Source organism: Salvelinus sp. IW2-2015, linkage group LG33, assembly GCF_002910315.2.
Source record: "Salvelinus sp. IW2-2015 linkage group LG33, ASM291031v2, whole genome shotgun sequence".
In the NCBI taxonomy this organism is placed as follows: Eukaryota; Metazoa; Chordata; class Actinopteri; order Salmoniformes; family Salmonidae; genus Salvelinus; species Salvelinus sp. IW2-2015.
The window spans coordinates 20,905,274-20,926,622 of record NC_036872.1 but is presented as its reverse complement, the minus strand read 5'-3'; the positions used below and the strand labels follow the sequence as shown (position 1 = coordinate 20,926,622).

General features: G+C 44.1%; 2 protein-coding genes across 6 annotated transcripts in view; both read left to right on the top strand.

The window, feature by feature from the left end:
- The window catches only part of gas2l1 (growth arrest-specific 2 like 1), a 42,558-nt gene extending 32,448 nt beyond the window's left edge, over nt 1-10,110 (top strand). The window contains exons 4-5 of the mRNA XM_023979452.2: nt 1,279-1,585; nt 3,456-10,110. Of these exons, the coding sequence (XP_023835220.1) occupies nt 1,279-1,585; nt 3,456-5,595 (2,447 nt within the window). The 3' untranslated portion in view covers nt 5,596-10,110. The remainder of the gene's footprint in view (nt 1-1,278; nt 1,586-3,455) is intronic.
- Nucleotides 10,111-10,711: 601 nt separating this feature from the next.
- Nucleotides 10,712-21,349, top strand: part of ap1b1 (adaptor related protein complex 1 subunit beta 1) — a 46,432-nt gene continuing 35,794 nt past the window's right edge. For 3 of the 5 annotated variants that reach the window (XM_023978393.2, XM_070437049.1, XM_023978396.2), the window contains exons 1-10: nt 10,953-11,069; nt 13,147-13,207; nt 15,210-15,315; nt 17,218-17,353; nt 17,501-17,746; nt 17,985-18,175; nt 18,346-18,567; nt 18,857-18,977; nt 19,143-19,238; nt 19,536-19,651. In XM_023978393.2, coding sequence (XP_023834161.1) covers nt 11,046-11,069; nt 13,147-13,207; nt 15,210-15,315; nt 17,218-17,353; nt 17,501-17,746; nt 17,985-18,175; nt 18,346-18,567; nt 18,857-18,977; nt 19,143-19,238; nt 19,536-19,651 — 1,319 coding nt within the window. In that variant the 5' untranslated portion in view covers nt 10,953-11,045. Of the gene's footprint in view, nt 10,795-10,830; nt 11,070-13,146; nt 13,208-15,209; nt 15,316-17,217; nt 17,354-17,500; nt 17,747-17,984; nt 18,176-18,345; nt 18,568-18,856; nt 18,978-19,142; nt 19,239-19,535; nt 19,652-21,349 lie in introns of those variants that run through there. The other 2 variants (XM_023978394.2, XM_023978395.2) reach the window with 2 other exon arrangements.

Sequence of the window (21,349 nt, the reverse complement as noted above, 5' to 3'; positions counted from 1 at the left end):
AAGCACCAGCTGTCAGAGCAGCTCACAGATCACTTCACCTGTACATAGCCCATCTGTAAATAGCCCATCCAACTACCTCATCCCCATACTGTTATTGTATATATATATTTTTAGCTCCTTTTCACCCCAGTATCTCTACTTGCACATTCATCTTCTGCACATCTATCACTCCAGTGTTTAATTGCTAAATTGTAATTATTTCGCCACTATGGCCTATTCATTGCCATACCTCCCTTATCTTACCTAATTTGCACACACTGTATATAGACTTTTTTTCTATTGTGTTATTGACTGTATGTTTTGTTTTTTCCATGTGTAACTCTGTGTTGTTATTTATGTCGCACTGCTTTGCTTTATCTTGGCCAGGTCGCAGTTGTAAATGAGAACTTGTTCTCAACTGGCCTACCTGGTTAAATATAGGTGAAAAAATAAAATAAAAAAGTGCTTCCACAATGCTATCACAGTGCTACCACAGTGTTATCATATTGCTACCATAATGCTATAATAGTGTTACCATAGTGGTACCACAGTGCTTACACAATGCAACCAAAGTGCTATCACAGTGTTATCATAGTCCTACCATAATGCTATCATAGTGTTACCATAGTGTTACCACAGTGCAACCATAGTGCTACCTCATTCAATATCATCAATGGCCTTTCAGACAACACTACACTACACTTCACATAAAGCCCTCATCACGCTGTCATAAACATGACATGACGGCTGCCATAACCATTCATATCAGTTAATGTTTACCCTCGTGTGTGATAGCCAGGCCTGGGGCTGGTGTTACTCTGTGCTGTGGGTAGAAGAGCTCTTCCCTCTCCATGAGTCCACACTGCTGCCAGACCAATGATGTCAGTGGCCTTGTGTCTGGACAACTGACTGGGGCTGAATTAATGCTTGGTGTTGCATTTCTAACCCAGGAACTCATATGAAAYGGTTTTTACAGGTCTCCAGGTTTTTATGAGCTGTAGGCCTACCCTACACCAAAGTCAAGATCATGCCTTCAATCAWTCATCTGATTGCATCAGTCGCTTCATCTCTTGCAGTCATAAGACATGCATATGCGCTGTGACTGCCACCAGTTGTGAGGGGCTGTTGCAATGTGTGCTCTGCTATGTTGATCCTTGGATCAACCCTGGATCTATTCTATTTCTACACTGACTGTTGTCTGTTTGATGCCAGAGTCATCTGCACAGTTGTTCTGATTCTCCATGGTATATAACCTATGCCTCTACTAATATTGTGGTTTCCTGTGCTTGTTCCCTGCAGCTCACCGGTACCACCAGGCCAAAGCCAGCGGGCAGGGTGCCCACAGCAAGTCCTCCAGTGCCCACTCCTCCCGCTCCACCAGTCCAGGCCCACACTGGCGTAACGAGGGCATTGCCCCATATAAGCCCCCTGACAGACGCACCCAGGGCCTGGAGCCTCCATCATGTACCCCATCCTCCTCCACCCGGCCTGGCCGCTCCCACCACCCCTCCCTCCCCACAGAGCTCGACTCAAACGCAGGACGCACCCCCCTGTTACCACGGCCACCGCGGGAACGCTCAGAACCCCGACACTTCAACCCTGTCAGGTGAGTGAGTGACTGTGTGTGTCGTGCTAATAACACTTTGTCTTTGTCTGCATCACCAGCACTCATCCACTTTTCACCACACACACACGCACGCACGCACGCACACACACGCACACACACACACACACGCACACACACACACAGCGCACAAAACTGGAAAGCGACAGATTATACAAGGAAGAGGGAGATTTTCCTAATCTCAGGTGACATTCCAATGAGACGTTGCGCTGACACTGTCCTGCCGTCCCGGCCGTTCCACTCTGCCTCCTGGTGGCTAGACTGGGCACACACCTTGATTGCTGCTGTCGCCTCACTCCCTCTCTTCCCCTGTCTTCCTTCCCTCCCCCTCACTCTCCCTTCCCCTCCCCCTCTTCCCCCTGTCCTCCTTCCTCTCCTTTGGTTCTGTTAATTACACTAATGACTGTCTGAATTCGGATGGGATTCAACATCCAACAGTGTTGCTGTTGGTGATGTTTCTGTTCTCTCTCCAAGGCCCAGAGCTGATGGATTGAATTAGGCTCCATGTCGACTATACTAGAGGAAAAACATGTCTCTCCTTTTTTCTGCTGTCTCTCACTGAAGTGGCATGACAGTCAGAGTACTGGATTTCATTGGCTATAAAACTATTTTCTGGATAGTAAAGAGAATGCATTCCCTCAGCTCTCCACATAAGGTCCCGTTGAGTTGGTCTCACATACCTCCCTCATACGTCAGTGTGTGGAGACGCCATTGTTCAACACAATTAAGGGCTGTGGGCTCGTTTACTTTGGCTCCCGGCCAATGAGGGGCTCAGTATCCGGAGTGAGTGATGGCTCAGGCCTGGCGTCACGGCAACAGGCCTCGGGACAGGTTAACCCCTTCAAGGTCGGCACATCCAAGTGCACCAGACTAGATAAGGGTTAATCTGACTGACAACTGTTGCACCCCTAGGAAGTAGATCACAGGTGGGCTAACCTGGGAAGGAAAACACCATGTGCTTCGTTATGTCAAGCCGTCAGAATGCAGTCATCCTAAGTCAATATTGGTTTGCCTACGTCATTATTTTAAAAGGCAATATTTGATTAACATTTCAACCTTGTCACTAATTTATTTTGCCCTGTTTATATAACGTACAATAATCTTTTCTTGGTTGTTTGTTCTGGTTTCACAGAGCATTATAGAAGTGGTTACATAAAGAATGTCAGTAAAGAAAGCGGATATAGTTAATTCTTCTTACAGGATATTACCAGAGAGCACATGATTCTGAAAGACTGTTGTTTTGGCCACTGATACAGAGCTCTACTGATTATGCTCTATCTTGCTGTAAGTCATTAGTTGTATCCTGTCTTGGATGGTACGTTGTCCCGAGGGGCCCCACCGGTGCGTGTCAGTGGAGTGGTGTGGTGAGCTCTGGGAAAGCAGGGCAGGCAGCGCTCTCTGCGGCTGTGTGTGGGGTCAGTAAATCCACAGGGCCTATAATCCTGCCCCCACTTGCTCTCATCTTCCCTGTAATCCCTGAGCCTGATCCAGCCCAATGTTCTGAGAAGCACCCGGCCCTACGTGTGTCCGTCAGGGTAGGCAGCAGCAGAAGCCTGCAGGGAGGTTCCTCATGATCCCTGGGGGTCACAGATCCCATCATGAACTGGAGGTGGATGGTGTTTACTATAAACCTTTCTAAGCCAGGGGAGTGGGYTGAGGCATAGGCACTATGGTGTGCTGGGTTGGAGAATGGGCTCTGAGCAAGTTGTTTTTCTCAAACTAGTATGAATGTAAAAAAAWATATATAATGTTATATTTATTTTATTTCAATGATACAATTTCAGGCCAGAAATAAATCAAAGATACTGCAACTATAATTAACTCCTTGTCTGTCTTCCTCTGTGTTCTGCAGGTCTAAGGACTCGTCATTGTTGCCAGTGACCCGCCGTCTATCAGGGGACAGCGACTCCTCTACAGCCTCCTCTAAGGGAGTAGGAGGAGGGACAYGGGGAGGCCGCTTTTCTCTGGGGGGCACCCGCCGCTCCGGAGAGGAGGTGGTGCTGCTGGTTAACAGGAAGGAGGGGAAGCATATAATCGAGAGGCCTGGAGAAGGCGGACAGGTCCCATCCCTGTGCKCCCCAATGCCCCGCACACGCAGCCACTCCCGGGATCGCCCTGCCCCCGCCTCCATCCTCAAACCCAGCCCCCCACAGGGCCCCTCTGACGGGCTCAGGAGCAGCCATGGGGAGAGGGGCCGCTCTCTTGGGCCCGAAAGTCCTCGCAGGCTCCAGGCCCTGCGCTCCCACAGCCAGGGGAAGATGCCCAGCCGGAGTCGGACCAGCGATGCCAGCCCTGGACCCTCTCCCCGTCACGGGTCCTCGCAGCCCCCATCCTCTGACAGACGAGAGGAGCTGAGGACCAAACAACTGCCCCCCGCCTCCCCCAGAATCAATGGAGGTTTCTCCAGGAGACAATCGTCCTCKTGCTCTAATTCACCTATCAAAGGGCTTCAGAGCAGCAGCCTCAGTAAGAAGATTATAGTGGCTCCCAGGCCCCCCGCTCCACGGTCCCCCTCGGTGGGGAGGAGTAGGCTGCTTCCCACAGTCACCCAGGCAGGCCGGCGCTCTCCTCACTCCTCCTCCCCCCGCTCCCCTCACCACCATGGGCATGGACCCCGCTCCCCTCGAACCTCCCACGGCACTCGCTCCAATGGGCATGGCCACAGGGGGTGGGCCAGCTCTGAGCGACAGGAACCTGAGGAGGAGGGGCTAGGCTATAACTTCCAGATCCTGCCCAACCTGGACCCCCAGAAAGAGCAGGACCTGTACCGCAGCTTCGAGGCTGAGTTCCTAGCTAACACAGGGCAGTGCAGAGGGGGGCCTAGTAGACCCACAGGGGGGGGGGCCCTTCAGCTTCCCGCCTCTTCACACCCACAGCAGGGGGTTGGGCCCCAAACCCTGCCCACGCCTGCCTCTGCTGACCCTAACGTCACTGACTCGGCCTACTCCTCCTCCAACTCCTCCAKCTCCTCACTCAACGTGGGGGGTAAGGTAGGAGTTCTGCCTGACCTCCGGGAGTCCAAAAGAACTAACCCACGTTCCTGTGGAGGCCTGGAGGATACCCTGGCCCCACTGCATGGCCATAGCCCTGGCGGACWATCCAACGGTGGGCACGCAGAACCAGAGCGCTGGGGCGGGCGAGGTGGAGGTCTCAGGAAGCTCCCTGCCATCTCCAGTTCCATAGAGGAAGGGGAGCTCCTGTCCTCCTTGCCCGGCCGGAGAGACTCGGAGCTGGGCATATCTCTCAGCCATGCCCCCTCACAACTTCCTTTCCACCGCAGGAGCATGAATGGGGGGGGCCATGTCAGTGGTGCTCTAGTAGAGGTGCTGATGGAGAGCCAGCAGGGTCAGCTGGGCTGGGGCTCAGGGCCTGAGGGAGACGTCCCTCTGGAGGATCACCAACCAAGCTTCCCCTACGACCTGGAGGATGGAGACCCCAACGATGACCTCCCTCCCCCAGAGTCTTGTCCCTCGCCCATCCCCCTACCCCCCTCGGAGGACTGCTCCTTCCAGGAAGACTCCTCCAGTGAGAGCTCCTCCATGTGCTCAAGCCTGAGTGAATCACGCTCAGAGTACTCTCCCCCACCTCCCCCCCTGGCCAATGGGGATGCAGTTGATGGGGGTGTAGTCTTCCGGCCCAAGAGGGCAGGGAAGAAGGTTGACAGGGTGCCCTCCATCTACAAGCTCAAGCTGAGGCCCAGGATCAGACCCCGTACAGACAACCGGCCAGGGAACAGCCCGTCACGTATCCCCACCCCAGTAAGCTACAGAGACCTTCAGGCCAGGGACAACCATACTCCCCTCCAGACCCCCACCCCGCCACAGTCCCCTCAGAGCTCCCATTCCAACGACCATCCACCCTCACGAAAGGCCATGCACCAGGCCTTTGCCGACCTTATCCACCCCCAGTCACGCTCCCCCGCCATGGGCAACAGGGACCGCTCCTACTCTGTGGAGTCAGAGAGCGGCTTGGACACTGAGGCCTGGATGTAACACACAACTAAGTAATCCTGATGATGCTGATATAGAAGAGTCTGTTGTCAAATGAAACTGACTACTGTCTAAAATAGACTGGAGACCGGGCTACAGACTATTTTTTTATAGAGCATGTCGCACACTCCCTCATTTTGTCATGCAGTCAGGTCCTTTCCTACCTATAACAGTCAGGGTTTCAGTATCCAATTCTATTCTTTGCACTCTAAGCCGAATTATTTATTACCAAAGGATCGATCCCGAATCGAATACTATTGTTTAAGTTGAATGGTTTTATTGTCATTATATGGGGATGCTTTGTTCAATCATAAAGTGTCTAATACAAAGCAGGCACTGTCTTGAAAGCCCTGTGCTATATGCATCGCTGAAGAAGTGTCAGGGCTGAGGGGGAGGAAAGAACCCCAGGCAGGAGCAGTGAATCACTAGCATCATCATCAAGTCAACTGGACCGACTCCCTCTAGTGGACAGTGTACGCCACAGCAGCTCTGTCTGCTTTGATTGTCACAATACTGGTGTGGAGAGCGTGATACTTTCTCTCATTCTCCATGCTGCCACTCACCCTCTGCTAGTTACCTTCTGTGGACATCTTTACAGATCTAATCTGTATTGGACTTATATATCAATACAATACTCTACAATAATTTACTGTACAATGTTCACATCTAACAGTCCTTTGGACTTTATATACACTTCGTATTCCATATGTGCACTTCTACTCACCTTCCCCCACCAACCCTCTGCATCCTGACTTGTTCATTGCCATACATGTATGATGTCACTTTCTCACTGCCAATCCACATGGCCATGATTGAGTGATGTCTTCTGATTAGTTTTTGAGCTTTTATTGTGGAAATATACAAAGTAGTATTTTTCACGTTATGTTCTATGTGTTAACTGCAGTCTGGGGCAAGAGTAAGATCATATGTCATTGTCACTGAAACATACTTCCAATGATCAAGAGTTATCTCAACTTGAAAATCAACACTAAAATATGTGTACAAAAGACTACGTTAAGTGGATGAATGTGTTTATATATGTACATGTGTATATACAGTGCCAGTTAAAAGTTTGGACACACTTACTCATTCCAGTGGTTGTCTTTATTTGTACTATTTTCTACATTGTAGAATAGTAGTGAAGACATCAAAACTATGAAATAACACATATGGAATCATGTAGTAACCAAAAAAGTGTTGAACAAATCAAAATATATTTTATATTGAAAATTCTTTGAAGTAGTCACCTTTTGCCTTGATGACAGCTTTGCACACTCTTCTCTCAACCAGCTTCATGAGGTAGTCACCTGGAATGCATTTCAATTAAGAGGTGTGCCTTGTTAAAAGTTAATTTGTGGAATTTCTTTCCTAAATGCGTTTGAGCCAATCAGTTGTGTTGTGACAAGGTAGGGGGGTATACAGAAGATAGCTCTATTTGGTAAAAGACAAAGTCCATATTATGGCAAGAACAGCTTAAATAAGTAAAGAGAAACAACAGTCCATCATTACTTTAAGACATGAAGGTCAGTCAATACAGAAATTTCAAGAACTTTGAACGTTTCTTCAAATGCAGTCGCAAAAKKCATCCAGTGCTATGATGAAACTGGCTTTCATGAGGACCGCRACAGGAAAGGAAAACCCAGAGTTACCTCTGCTGCAGAGGATAAGTTCAGTAGAGTTACCAGCCTCAGAAATGAGGCTGAGATGATCTCCGCATGTGTGGTTCCCACCGTGAAGCATGTAGGAGGAGGTGTGATGGTGTGGGGGTGCTTTGCTGGTGACACTGTCGTTGATTTATTTCGAATTCAAGGTACACTTAACCAGCATGGCTACCACAGCATTCTGCAGCCATACGCCAACCGCATCTGGTTTGCGCTTAGTGGGACTATCATTTGTTTTTCAACAGGACAATGACCCAAAACACACCTCCAGGCTGTGTAAGGGCTATTTGACCAAGGAGAGTGATGAAGTGCTGCATCAGATGACCTGGCCTCCATATTCACCCGACCTCAATCCAATTGAGATGGTTTGGGATGAGTTGGACTGCAGAGTGAAGGAAAAGCAGCCAACAAGTGCTCAGCATATGTGGGAACTCCTTCAAGACTGTTGGAAAAACATTCCTCATGAAGCTGGTTGAGAGAATGCCAAGAGTGTGCAAGGCTGTCATCAAGGCAAAGGGTGGCTACTTTCAAGAATCTCAAATATAAAATATATGTTTCCAACTTTTTTGGTTACTACATGATTCCATATGTMTTATTTCATAGTTTTGATGTCAGCACTATTATTCTACAATGTAGAAAATAGTAAAAATAAAGAAAAACCTTGGAATGAGTAACTGTGTCCAAACTCTTGACTGGTACTGTACATGTATATGTATACTTGCATAAAGATGTGGTTATAGTGTATATAACAAGACATAATTATGAAATGTGTAAATATTTGCTGTATGGGGTTATATGCTGCCTTAGCTATGCAATATTGCTGTTGGAAATGCCTTGACAATTACCTTTGCCTTAAAATGTGTGTTTGAGTGTGGTTTGAGAATGTTAGTGCCCAACAACAACACCCATCCAACGTGAGTGTCATTYCCATCACCATCAGTTTGTTTCTCAATGTAGAATTGTTCAACGACACTAAATTAAAAGAACCATTTTATTTGAGATGTATTATAATCTATTTGTATAATAGATACATAGACAAACCAATCTCTCATGAAAGTGTCTTCAGTGACATCTAGTGGTTGTAAAAAGTGTCATATTTGGATGAAAGTCATTCACAGATTGAGTTTTGAATCATGTGCATGTTTTGCTGGATTGGTTTGGAGTAGATGATTGTTCATCGTGATGTATTCTGTGGTGTATTGAAATGGCTTAAGAATATGTGTAGGTTTTTCTTGAGTGCTTTTATGTGGAGAATGTACATGAATAATTGAAAGTGTAATGCTTATGTCTCTCCCCTGTTATGGACTCTTGCCTTATTGGCACTATCAATAACAGAGCAGGCCAGGGATCTGACTGTGGGGTTGACACTTTAACAAGGCTTTAGAGCTTGTAAAACTACTATGAATGGTTTTACAGTGYAATGACAGGGACTTTTGCTGCAGTGGGTTTTCAGTAATCGGATTGCACAAGCAGAGGTGGTGTGTGCACACCAGCAATCTGAATCTGAGTACATACTGTATAGGAATATGTACCAGGTGTTCTGATGTCAATGGGAACGTAGGTAGCATTGTTGATGAAAAGAAGGGAGGGATGTTGTTGGTCTTATTTATTTATTTATGAATTGGTCTCGAGTTACAGGTATGGCTCGAAGTGAAAAACAATGATGTATGTAGAGTCTGAAGGTGAGGGCCCAGAATAAGTCATAAAAGGAAAATAAAAAATGTTGTTAGAACTGTGGCTCTCCATTATCCTAATGGCTTTAGCCAGAGCCCATAGTTCAGTAATGCACAYGGTTCCAGGGACCTTATCAATTCTCTGCAGACACTTGAGGCCATAGGTGGTGTTGTACTATTTCTGAGAATGTTTTCATGTATTTTTGTGTCTTTGACTTGAGGATTTTGGTTATTAAAATATTTGCTTTTAACATGTTTTATCATGCCAATTAATGTCCACACATCAACCAAATAGTCACAATACAGCAGATGCTGTTATGCTTTTGCTGTATTAAGGGAACACTCCAGCAATGAATATAGCCAATCCAAGAGGGTCACAGGTTTTGTTGATAACTACACAGGGAGGAGCCAACCTACACACTGCCTATTCTTTTAACTGCTCAAAGATACAGTTGCATTTTTATTTTACCCTCCACTGGCATAAGTAGGCTCTGTTTGCATTATTAGCCAATATATATTTTCTCTCTTCACTGACCCAATGAGAAGTTGGGTCAGTGAAGAATACCATTTGATTGTATTGCTTTTACATGTAGCTGTCTTTTTAAAAAAAAGTACTATTTCATATATTTGTTTTTGATACATTTTCAATTAAAATGTTCAATTATCAAATGGGTTTGAAATATTAAAACATGCATGATGGGTAAGCAAGTGACAGAGGTTTTACCAGTAAACATGTTGAAAACCATGGTCTATTGATTGACTTTGGCAATTCAACTGTAATTGCAAAATTATTTTATAGTTTAACTTTCTCCTTAGGGTGCAACGTTGCTTTTGGTTTTTGTTTGTCAAACACTGCTTTTAAAATAACTAATTKTCTCTCTCTCGCTCGTTCTCCCTTTTATCTCTCTGATATCTCTATCTAAATGGTATAATAAAAAGTAATGAAATGAAACGGATCGTCACATCAATTTTGAATGTCCATTTGAATTTATTTTTGTGTTGAAGCGTCTTTTGCTGATGTTATTTTCTATCAAACAATGACAATTAAATGTACTGAAGACGAGTACTTTACATTTGTGGAATTTGTCTGTATTAAATAGCAATACTGCAATACCAAGACCTCACTCTTCCTTGAAAAATCAATTGCTGTCAAGCTGTTCTTGTAATAAAATATGTTCCTCTGATTTGTCTCTTATCAACTGTGTTTTATTGTTGAAACTTTTAGTGAAATGATGGTGAAAGGCCCTCTAATCATGCCAATGGTGACTGAAGTTAGTCTATGCACTAGGTTTTGAAGCAACTTTTTAAATGAGACTAGAAAGTCCATGGGCTATAGGCCCTATAACCAAAAGTCATGAAAAACCTTTTCCACAGTGCTGAGCACCATAACATCCAGGGAAGATGAAGAGGATGAAGCGGAAGCATTCTTATATCTCACATTGCTGACCTTATTGACATGGCACATTGTTTCTATTTAGCGTACACATTTTTTTTGTTTAATGCAGGTGTCTGCGTGTTTGTGTGTGACACAGAGAGAGAGAGAGACATTTTGGTATTCAGATAAATGTTTTCATCTTTTTAAATAAAACTGTGATCAAGCTTCATCTCAGTTTTGGCATAATACGGCTAGTTTACATTTTTGTCTGAACATTCAAGAAAAAGGCTTGATTGGTCTATTTACGATGTGAAAAAAATGTGATCTGATACCCACTTAATGATAATCTTCTCACCAAATTAGTAATTTTCATAATTATTATCGACCTAAAATTACCTTATTGCGGAAGTCGGAAGTAAAAAAACACCATGATTGATGATAGCTATTCAAGTGGGAGGGAACGAAGGCCAAGTTAAACACACACTTCGCAACGGTAAGCTGCTGTCGATTTTCTTTTCTGTTTTATTCTGTGTCGTGTCTAATTTTAACTTCAGTAGGCACGTTCATTCTGTGGGGTTGGATTTGAAAATAGGTCGATAGATTAAGAGCTTTACTAACCCGGCAAAGGCTCCCTAAGCCTCTACTTTAGAAGGTAATTTCTTTAGACAGCAGCATAGCATCAGCTACAGTACCTAGCAAATTGAACAGTCGTTGTTGAGCAGCAGGTTCATTCATCAAGCAAATATGGAGTGGGCTAATCAATTATGCGTGAGTAATCAGTCGAAGTTAGAAAGAGKCGTTTTAAATCTGATTTGTGCCATTCGATTTGTCTTGATACAATTTTAGCTTTAAAGATGAACGAGAGTAAAGCCGATGAAATGCTAACCATTCTGGCTAACTAACGTTAGCTAGCAGTTGTTGACTATTACTGTTTGCTAGCGATGCTAGGACTGACAAGGAGGAAGTGTGAACATGTGTAGCTAGTTAGTTATGATAACAATAGTTWGCCAGGGTTTTTAACACTACCGTATCCACATAGGTCATAGCTAAGTAGCTAACTAAGTTACAGGGTATTCAAATAGTTTAGTGGGGCCCCGCGTTAAACTAGCATTTGCTATTGATTAGTACTAGGTTAGCTAACGTTACTATACATTGTTGGGTTTAACTAGAGCTTGCAAGAAATGCATTTCACTGTACTTGCACGTGACATTGAAACTTGAAACGGTTGTAACTAAGTTTCCAGCCAATTAGCGAACACTATTAGTAACCTAGCTGTTTGCTAACTAATAACAATCTGTCAATAGCTTTTGACAGCTGTCAAATGCCTTCTGTTCGCTGTCAGAGATACCACTCAGTTTGTCAATTTCAGCTCATTTACTAGACCTTGACAAATTTGCTAACTAGMTAACTGTTGAAAATATTGATTCATTTACAGACAATTGTGTCTTTGGGGAAGTATTGACTTCATGCTAAATGCAGTCAGTCAGTGTTTTAGGCTACATTTGCATTATGKCCGCTGGCCGTTGCCTGCCAGTTATTGCCATAACACAGAAATTAATGTAGGCTTACTGTTAGTTGATATTTCTTCACAAAGGGCTACAGATCTGATTGCCATGATACAGTTACAGTTTATACCTACACTTTGGATGTAGGCAACACGTTTTATTCATGCGCCTCAATTCAATAAAATGTTAACTAGCATAACTATTTAGGTGTAACCTAAATATATTTCTCCAGCTTCTGAATCAGATTGACTGACCACTGCTCTTGCCTGAGTTCTAGCCAAGCTAGCGACTTCCCAGTAGCGAGGAGGCTAACATTGTGAATTATTTTTTTCTTCTGGTGAGAGCATGAGATTGGGAAGAGAGTAGTGTGGGGGGGGGGTCCCAGGGAATTTGATGAGGGTCCTGTCAAATGAACCACCACAGCACTGTAATTTACAAACTTGTCCAGCCAGTGTGGTGGGCAGCAACATTGTTATCAATGCCCGACCAGACAGACTCTCAACAGGCATTGTGCTTTCTGCACTATCTCTTTGGGAGCAGGGTGTGATAACATGGTAGTAATTTGTGCCATTTTTCTAGTACTCTGGTTGTTTTGTATGTCTAAATGATTTTTCATACTGTTAATACTTTTGATATCTATAAGATTACCTCATGCAGAAAAAAAGTAAGTACTAGAATTGGGTAAATGTTGATGGATGAAATAGTCAAGAGTCAATGCACTGACTACTCACAGCATCATTTATATTGCATTATATCAACATGTGAGACCCATTGCCCAATCTCATCCTGAAGTGCTAAAGTTGGGTGTGGAATGGGGGTGTTAATCCAGTGAAATAAGAGACAAATGTTTTTAATTTTGCAGGAGCTTTGTTACTTTCAAGGCCTGCTACTTTGCAGTGTTGTTTTTTTAGTGCAGAGAACAGTCAGTTTTTTTCTTAGTGGGAAGATCCATCACATGAAGGTGGAMGATCAAGTGTGGTATTCAACAACAGGAAAGGGATAATGCTGTGTGCTGCAGACTGAGATTCCGTGGACCCCAAACGACAGGTCCAGTCAGAGGCCTACTTAATCAGCCAGCCTATMTGCTGACTAGGAGGGTTTTAACTTTTTTAGGGGTGGTCGACCAATGTGTTTTAACACAATGGACAATGTCTAATCGCATTTAAAAAAAAACATCAAAGCTAAGTGTCCAAGTGATGAAGACTTCCTCCTATTTTGCCTGCACTTGCACTTCTACAGTTTCCTGTCTTCTTTGCAGATCCCTCTCCTTCTAGGAAAAATATACCTTAGTGTCTGTTTTTCATTCATTKTTTCGCTCTCTCTCTCTCTCTCTCTTGCAGGAGAACCGGCAATTTGGATCCAAGATGACGGACTCTAAGTATTTCACCACTACCAAGAAAGGTCTGGCCCACTTTGACTTTCAAAAGTGAATTTTAAATATATATATATATATTTACAGTATCAAAATTCATTCAGAGTTGCTGTTTTTAGGCTACTTTTATCATATTAGTCATGACTTGATTTTAGGTCCTAATCTAAATGGTGTGTAGGCCTAATCAAAATATGGTAACAGGCTTCATGACCCCACTTATGGAAAGAGCCACCATGTGTTACAATGGTTGACTTAGAGAATGTTCTAGAAATGAATTGTTCCCAACAACATACTGTCACAAAAAATARATGTCAGGTTCGGGGTATTTGCAGCCAAGAGAAAGCAACAAAAGGAGTAGAAAACAGGGCTCAGCAGCAGCCTGGCTATGTGTGTTTGGCTGATGAAAGCAGGAATAGAACAGCTGAGGTTGTCCTCTAAATAAGATTAGGGCCTCAGGCTTTAGCACTCCTTAAGTTAGCCCTCCTGCTGTCCCTCTGGCTTTCCCCGGCTCTCTGTCTCGCTCTGCATCCTCTCTCACCTCTTCAAAAACAGCCCCCAAACAGCCAGCCAATCACTACCATTCAAACTGATATAGTTCTTATGAAGGAGACTTGTCTCTTCATGTCTGTTTGCCTTATATGAGACATTGGAGTCAGAAGTGCTGTATAAGCATCCCTTCYCTTTGATTTATTGTCCGTCAGGCAGATCATCACTACTGTCTGTGTGTAGGTGTGAGGGAGGCTCATTAATGGGTTTTCTACCCTTGGAACCAGGGGGGAAGTTCTGCTCAAGGTTAAGCCCTCAGACAGAGTGCTGTTTGAGAGTTAACACTCCTATCCAAGCCCAGAGAGAAGCTGAACTGATCTGTAGTGTTACCTGAGGACAGGCTGCACTGCGGAGAGGTTGAAGTCCAGCCTCTGCTCTGTCTGTGTTTGTCTTTGCACCTATTGCACATGCAGTGGTGGAAAAAGTACCCAATTGTCATACTTGAGTAAAAGTATAGATACCTTAATGAAAGTTACTCAAGTAAAAGTCACCCAGTAAAATACTACTTGAGTAAATGTCTAAAAGTATTTGGGTGCAAATATACTTAAGTATCAAAAGTAAAGTATACATTTCAAATTCCTTATATTAAGCAAAGCAGACGGCACCATTTTCTTGTTTTTGTAAATTTACGGATAGCCAAGGGCACACTCCAACACTGACATAATTTGCAAAAGATGCATTTGTGTTTAGTGAGTCTGCTAGGCCAGAGGCAGTAGGGATGACCACGTGTTCTCTTGATAAGTGCATGAATTGGACCATTTTCCTGTCCTGATAAGCATATAACATTTAATGAGTACTTTTGGGTGTCAGGAAAATTTTTGTAAAAAGTACATAATTTTCTTTAGTAATGTAGTAAAGTAAAAGTTGTCAAATATAAAGTCAAGTACAGATACCCCCAAAAAACGACTTAAGTAAAAATATTTTAAAGTACTACTTAAGTACTTTACACCACTGCCTACATGTACAGTAGGCCCTTCAAATAGAACAAGTCTGCAGATGTACATGGTTTGTTTAACTTTTWAAAAATATAAATATATATWTTTTTTATTAACCCATTCACCACCACCCCCCTCTTCGGAGGACATATTTTTWGTTTTTACAGCTTTTCTGCTACATATACATACATTTTACATACATGGTACTTTTATGTGCAATAATACATTACTGAACATGAGCTCTTTAATCCCACCCCTCAACCACTTTGTCCATCCCACCTATCACTATAGACCAGCCTCTATGGAGTGTTTAACCAAGCTTCGTCCAGTGTTTAAGCAATTCTAGGTCAACCGTATCTCTATAACAATACACGTGTTCCTGTCATGAAATGAATTGTAATCAAAGTAACAGTAGTGTGTGCAGTGCACCCTTCACTGACTGGTTATAATACACGCTCCGGTCTTGATCTAAAGAATTAAGCATGACTACTCCACGTACACACACTTTTGCTATCTGTTATAATGGTATGTTCTGTTTCCATCTGTGTAGGAGAGATCTTTGAGCTGAAAGCTGAGCTGAACAGCGATAAGAAGGAGAAGAAGAAGGAGGCTGTGAAGAAGGTCATTGCCTCCATGACCGTTGGGAAGGATGTCAGGTGAGTTGTGTTAGACCCGCGCTCGGGTTTCACCTCTGAACATGTGACAATGCGATGGATAGTCATGGCCCATACTAGAGGTTGACCGATTATGATTTTTCAACACCGATACCGATTATTGGAGGACCAAAAAAAGCCGATACCGATTGATCGACCGATTTTTAAAATTAATTAATTAATAAAAAATTTAAAAATATGTATTTGTAATAATGACAATTACAACAATACTGAATTAACACTTTTAACTTAATATAATACATCAATAAAATCTATTTAGTGTCAAATATAAAATGAAACATGTTCAATTTGGTTTAAATAATGTAAAAACAAAGTGTTGGAGAAGAAAGTAAAAGTGCAATATGTGCCATGTAAGAAAGCTAACGTTTAAGTTCCTTGCTCAGAACATGAGAACATATGAAAGCTGGTGGTTCCTTTTAACATGAGTCTTCAATATTCCCAGATAAGAAGTTTTAGGTTGTAGTTATTATAGGAATTATAGTACTATTTCTCTCTCTACCATTTGTATTTAATTAACCTTTGACTATTGGATGTTCTTATAGGCACTTTAGTATTGCCAGTGTAACAGTATAGCTTCCATCCCTCTCCTCGCTCCTACCTGGGCTCGAACCTGGAACACAACGACAACAGCCACCCTCGAAGCAGCGTTACCCATGCAGAGCAAGGGGAATAACTACTCCAAGTCTCAGAGCGAGTGACATTTGAAACGCTATTAGCGCGCACCCCGCTAACTAGCTAGCCATTTCACATCGGTTACACCAGCKTAATCTCGGGAGTTGATKGGCTTGAAGCACAGCGAAGAGCTTCTGGCAAAACGCAGGAAAGTGCTGTTTGAATGAATGCTTACGAGCCTGCTGCTGCCTACCACCGCTCAGTCAGACTGCTCTATCAAAATCATAGACTTAGTTATAACATATAACACACAGAAATACGAGCCTTAGGTCATTAATATGGTCGAATCCGGAAACTATCACCTCGAAAACAAGACGTTTATTCTTTCAGTGAAATACGGAACCGTTCCGTATTTTATCTAACGGGTGGCATCCATAAGTCTAAATATTCCTGTTACATTGCACAACCTTCAATGTTATGTCATAATTACGTAAAATCCTGGCAAATTAGGCGGCCCAAACTATGGCATATACACTGACTCTGCGTGCAATGAACGCAAGAGAAGTGACACAATTTCACCTGCTTAATATTGCCTGCTAACCTGGATTTCTTTTAGCTAAATATGCAGGTTTAAAAATATAAACTTCTGTGTATTAATTTTAAGAAAGGCATTGATGTTTATTGGTTAGGTACACATTGGAGCAACGATACGCACCGCATCGATTATATGCAACGCAGGACACGCTAGATAAACTAGTAATATCATCAACCATGTGTAGTTAACTAGTGATTATGATTGATTGATTTATTTTTTATAAGATAAGTTTAATGCTAGCTAGCAACTTACCTTGGCTTCTACTGCATTCGCGTAACAGGCAGGCTCCTCGTGGAGTGCAATGTAATCAGGTGGTTAGAGCGTTGGACTAGTTAACTGTAAGGTTGCAAGATTGAATCCCCCGAGCTGACAAGGTAAAAATCTGTCGTTCTGCCCCTGAAAGAGGCAGTTAACCCACCGTTCCTAGGCAGTCATTGAAAWTAAGAATGTGTTATTAACTGACTTGCCTAGTTAAATAAAGGTGTAAAAAATAAATAAAAAATCGGTGTCCAAAAATTGAAACTTGAAATCGGCCCTAATTAATCGACCATTCCGATTAATCGGTCGACCTCTAGCCCATACTGGCTCTGCTGCCTCCATAGGGAATCTATATTTCACTAGAGGGGCTGCTGTCATTCCTTCATGGTTCTATATGTAATTATCTGGCACCCCCCCAGTGCCCTGTTTCCAGATGTGGTGAACTGCATGCAGACTGACAACCTGGAGCTGAAGAAGCTAGTCTACCTGTACCTGATGAACTATGCCAAGAGCCAGCCTGACATGGCCATCATGGCTGTCAACACCTTCGTCAAGGTAAAGCACAACACCAGGTCAGACAGACAGCACTGACCTATTGCACAAAATATTTGTCTCACTGTCAAGTGAGAGAACTGGGGTAGCTACATCTCAATACTCTTCAGTGTGTAAAACTAACATAGAGAGACTCTCCTCCCCTTTCAGGACTGTGAGGACGCTAACCCCCTAATCCGGGCCCTGGCTGTTCGTACTATGGGCTGCATCCGCGTGGACAAGATCACTGAATACCTGTGTGAGCCTCTGAGGAAGTGTCTGAAGGACGAGGACCCCTACGTGAGGAAGACTGCAGCCGTGTGCGTGGCCAAGCTCCATGACATCAACGCCCAGCTGGTGGAGGACCAGGGCTTCCTGGATACCCTCAAGGACCTCATCTCTGACTCCAACCCCATGGTGAGGCTCCCACGGCAGGCTGACCAGACTGCTAGACTACCTCCCCCTGGGCTAGACTACTGGCTCTAGGGCTGTAGTACTATTTGTCACGAATGGGAGGTTTATCCCAGTATAGAAAAAAGGGTACTTGCGGTATCAGATTTGWATCGCTGTTTGGAAATGAATTCCTTCCGTCATCTCATTGCCGCCTACTAGGTTATGTGTTCTTGCAGTCTAACTTACCCTCTCCTTCTGTCAGGTGGTAGCGAATGCCGTGGCAGCCCTGTCTGAGATTGCAGAGTCCCACCCCAACAGCAACCTGCTGGACCTGAACCCCCAGTCCATCAACAAGCTGCTGACGGCCCTCAACGAGTGCACAGAGTGGGGTCAGATCTTCATCCTGGACTGCCTGGCCAACTACACCCCCCGTGACGACCGCGAGTCCCAGAGGTCAGAAAGCACAGGATGCCACCTCATTCATTACACTATCTATGACGCACTGATTCTCCCTGTCAGTTTCCACATCATCTGCTGTATATGAAGTGTAATGTATATCAATTTCCCCATAATCTGTACTCATCCCTTGTCTCACTTCTGCCCTTTTCTCCCTCCTGCTGTAGTATCTGTGAGCGGGTGACCCCCCGTCTGTCCCATGCCAACTCTGCGGTGGTGCTGTCGGCGGTCAAGGTGCTGATGAAGTTCATGGAGATGCTTCCTAAGGATCTGGACTACTATGGCACCCTGCTGAAGAAGCTGGCCCCGCCCCTGGTCACCCTGCTGTCTGCAGAGCCTGAGCTGCAGTATGTGGCCCTGAGGAACATCAACCTCATCGTACAGAAACGGTAGGAAGGCCTGAGGATAAATAGGGGGCCTACCAACAGAAATTAGTCACAGATAATTACAGCTGTTCAGTTTGTGCAGTCCAAATGGCACTCTATTCCGTATATAGTGTGCTACCTGGGRCCTGGTCAAAAGTAGTGCACTCTATAGGGATTAGGGTGRCATTTGGGACCCTACCAGTGCTTCCTCAGCACATTCAAAGTATTTAATGTGTTGGCTGTATTCTACTAATTTATTGAAAATGCTAGTMACTTTTCTTTTGATATCAACTGTACCTGTTTCTCTGTGCAGCCCAGAGATCCTGAAGCATGAGATGAAGGTGTTCTTTGTGAAGTACAACGACCCCATCTATGTCAAGCTGGAGAAACTGGACATCATGATCCGCCTGGCGTCTCAAGCCAACATCGCCCAGGTGAACCACACACACACCACAATCTCATTAGAGCATTTCTTCCAATGGAAGCCARGATGTTTGATTGTAAGTAACATTTGGTAGGTAACATGGACAAGCAGTAACGTGTGATTCCTAGACAACATAAAAGCCAGTATCAGTGACCTCATGCTGGGGGTTTCATAGGTGCTGGCAGAGCTGAAGGAGTATGCCACTGAGGTGGATGTGGACTTTGTGCGGAAGGCAGTCCGAGCCATCGGCCGCTGTGCCATCAAAGTGGAGGTGAGAGCGAGGAGATGATGGAACGCTGTCATGATATACTGTACACGGGTCATATACTGTAGTATAATGTTTCAAGTCGAGTACAACAAACTGTCAAGCTAGCTGTAGTATTTTTACTGCTAGCCTTATGACTGTGTCATGAGTTTACTGCAGCATGTGTAGTATAAATGTCTATGAAAGGTTGGGGCTTTTTCATGCATCTGGTAACAAAAGRCTGAATAATGCCAATTGTTACTGTAGTGTCTCCCTTGACTGCTCTGTGTTTGGCTGACAGCCTCTCTTCTGTCTGTCTGTCAGCAATCAGCGGAGCGCTGTGTGAGCACCCTGCTGGACCTCATCCAGACCAAGGTCAACTATGTGGTGCAGGAGGCCATCGTGGTCATCAAGGACATTTTCCGCAAGTACCCCAACAAGTAGGTCACCTGTTGATGGCCCCATGTCAGGTCTAGGCCTGGTTATAACACAGTGGCATAGGGCTCTGGTCAAAAGTAGCACACTACAGTGCYTTCGGAAAGTATTCRGACTTTTTCCACATTTTGTTACGTTACAGCTTTATTCTAAACTGGATTAATGTTGTTTTCACATCAAATCTAAACACAATACCCCATAATGACAAAGCAAAAACGGGTAATAGAATGTTTTGCAATTTGTTTTTATTTGTTTTTGTCACACATTTACAGAAGTATTCAGACCCTTTACTCAGTACTTTGTTGAAGCACCTTTGGCAGTGATTACAGCCTCGAGTCTTCTTGGGTATGACGCTACAAGCTTYGCACACCTGTATTTGGGGAGTTTCTCCCCTTCTCTGCAGATCCTCRCAAGTTCTGTCAGGTTYGATGGGGAGCGTCGCTGCACAACTATTTTCAGGTCTCTCCYGGTTCAAGTCCGGGCTCTGACTGGGCCACTCAAGGACATGCCGAGACATGGCTTGGCTGTGTGCTTAGGGTCGTTGTCCTGTTGGAAGGTGAACCTGCGCCCCAGTCTCATTAAGGATCTCTCTGTACTTTGCTCTGTTCATCTTTCCCTCGATCCTGACTAGTCTCCCAGTCCCTGCCGCTGAAAAACATCCCCACAGCATGATGCTGCCACCACCATGCTTCACTGTAGGGATGGTGCCAGGTTTCCTCCAGACGTGACGCTTGGCATTCAGGCCAAATAGTTCAATCTTGGTTTCATCAGGACTCTAGGTAGAGCCTTGCTGGTTCCAGCTGTCTTTAATTTAAGAATGATGGAGGCCACTGTGTTCTTGGGACCTTCAATGCTGCAGAAATTTCTTGGTACCCTTCCCCAGATCTGTGTTTCAACACAATCCTGCCTCAGAGCTCTACAGACAATTCTTTCGACCTCGTGGCGTTGTTTTTGCTCTGACATGTACTGTCAACTGTGGGACCTTATAGACAGCTGTGAGCCTTTCCAAATGATTTCCAATCAATTTAATTTACCACAGGTGGACTCCAAAGTGGAGGGCATATTAACTTAATCACTACTTGTATGTGTGAGAGGTATTGACATGTTGAATGCACCAAGTTGTTTGTTTGAACTACTGGCACACAACTCGGGCACCCATAAACACCCCACAAGACATGCCACCAGAGGTCTCTTCACAGTCCCCRAAGTCGAGAACAGACTACATACTGTAGAGCCATGACTACATGGAACTCTATTCCACATCAAGTAAAAAAATTCAAGATAAAAATACACCTTATGGAACAGCGACAACMGAAAAGCAACACAAACATGCAGTGGCAAGAAAAATAATGTGAACCCTTTGGAATTACCTGGATTTCTGCATAAATTGGGCATCAAATTTGATCTGATCTTCATCTAAGTCACAACAATAGACAGTGTGCTTAAACTAATAWCACACAAATTATTGTACTTTTCTTGTCTATATTGAATACATAGGTTGGGAAAAGTATGTGATCCCCTAGGCTAATGACTTCTCCAAAAGCTAATTGGAGTCAGGAGTCAGCTAACCTGGAGTCCAATCAATGAGACGAGATTGGAGATGGTTAGAGCTGCCCTGCCCTATAAAAAAATAAATAAAATAAAAAATAAAAAACACAACATTTTAGTTTGCTATTCACAAAGCGTTGCCTGATGTGAACCAT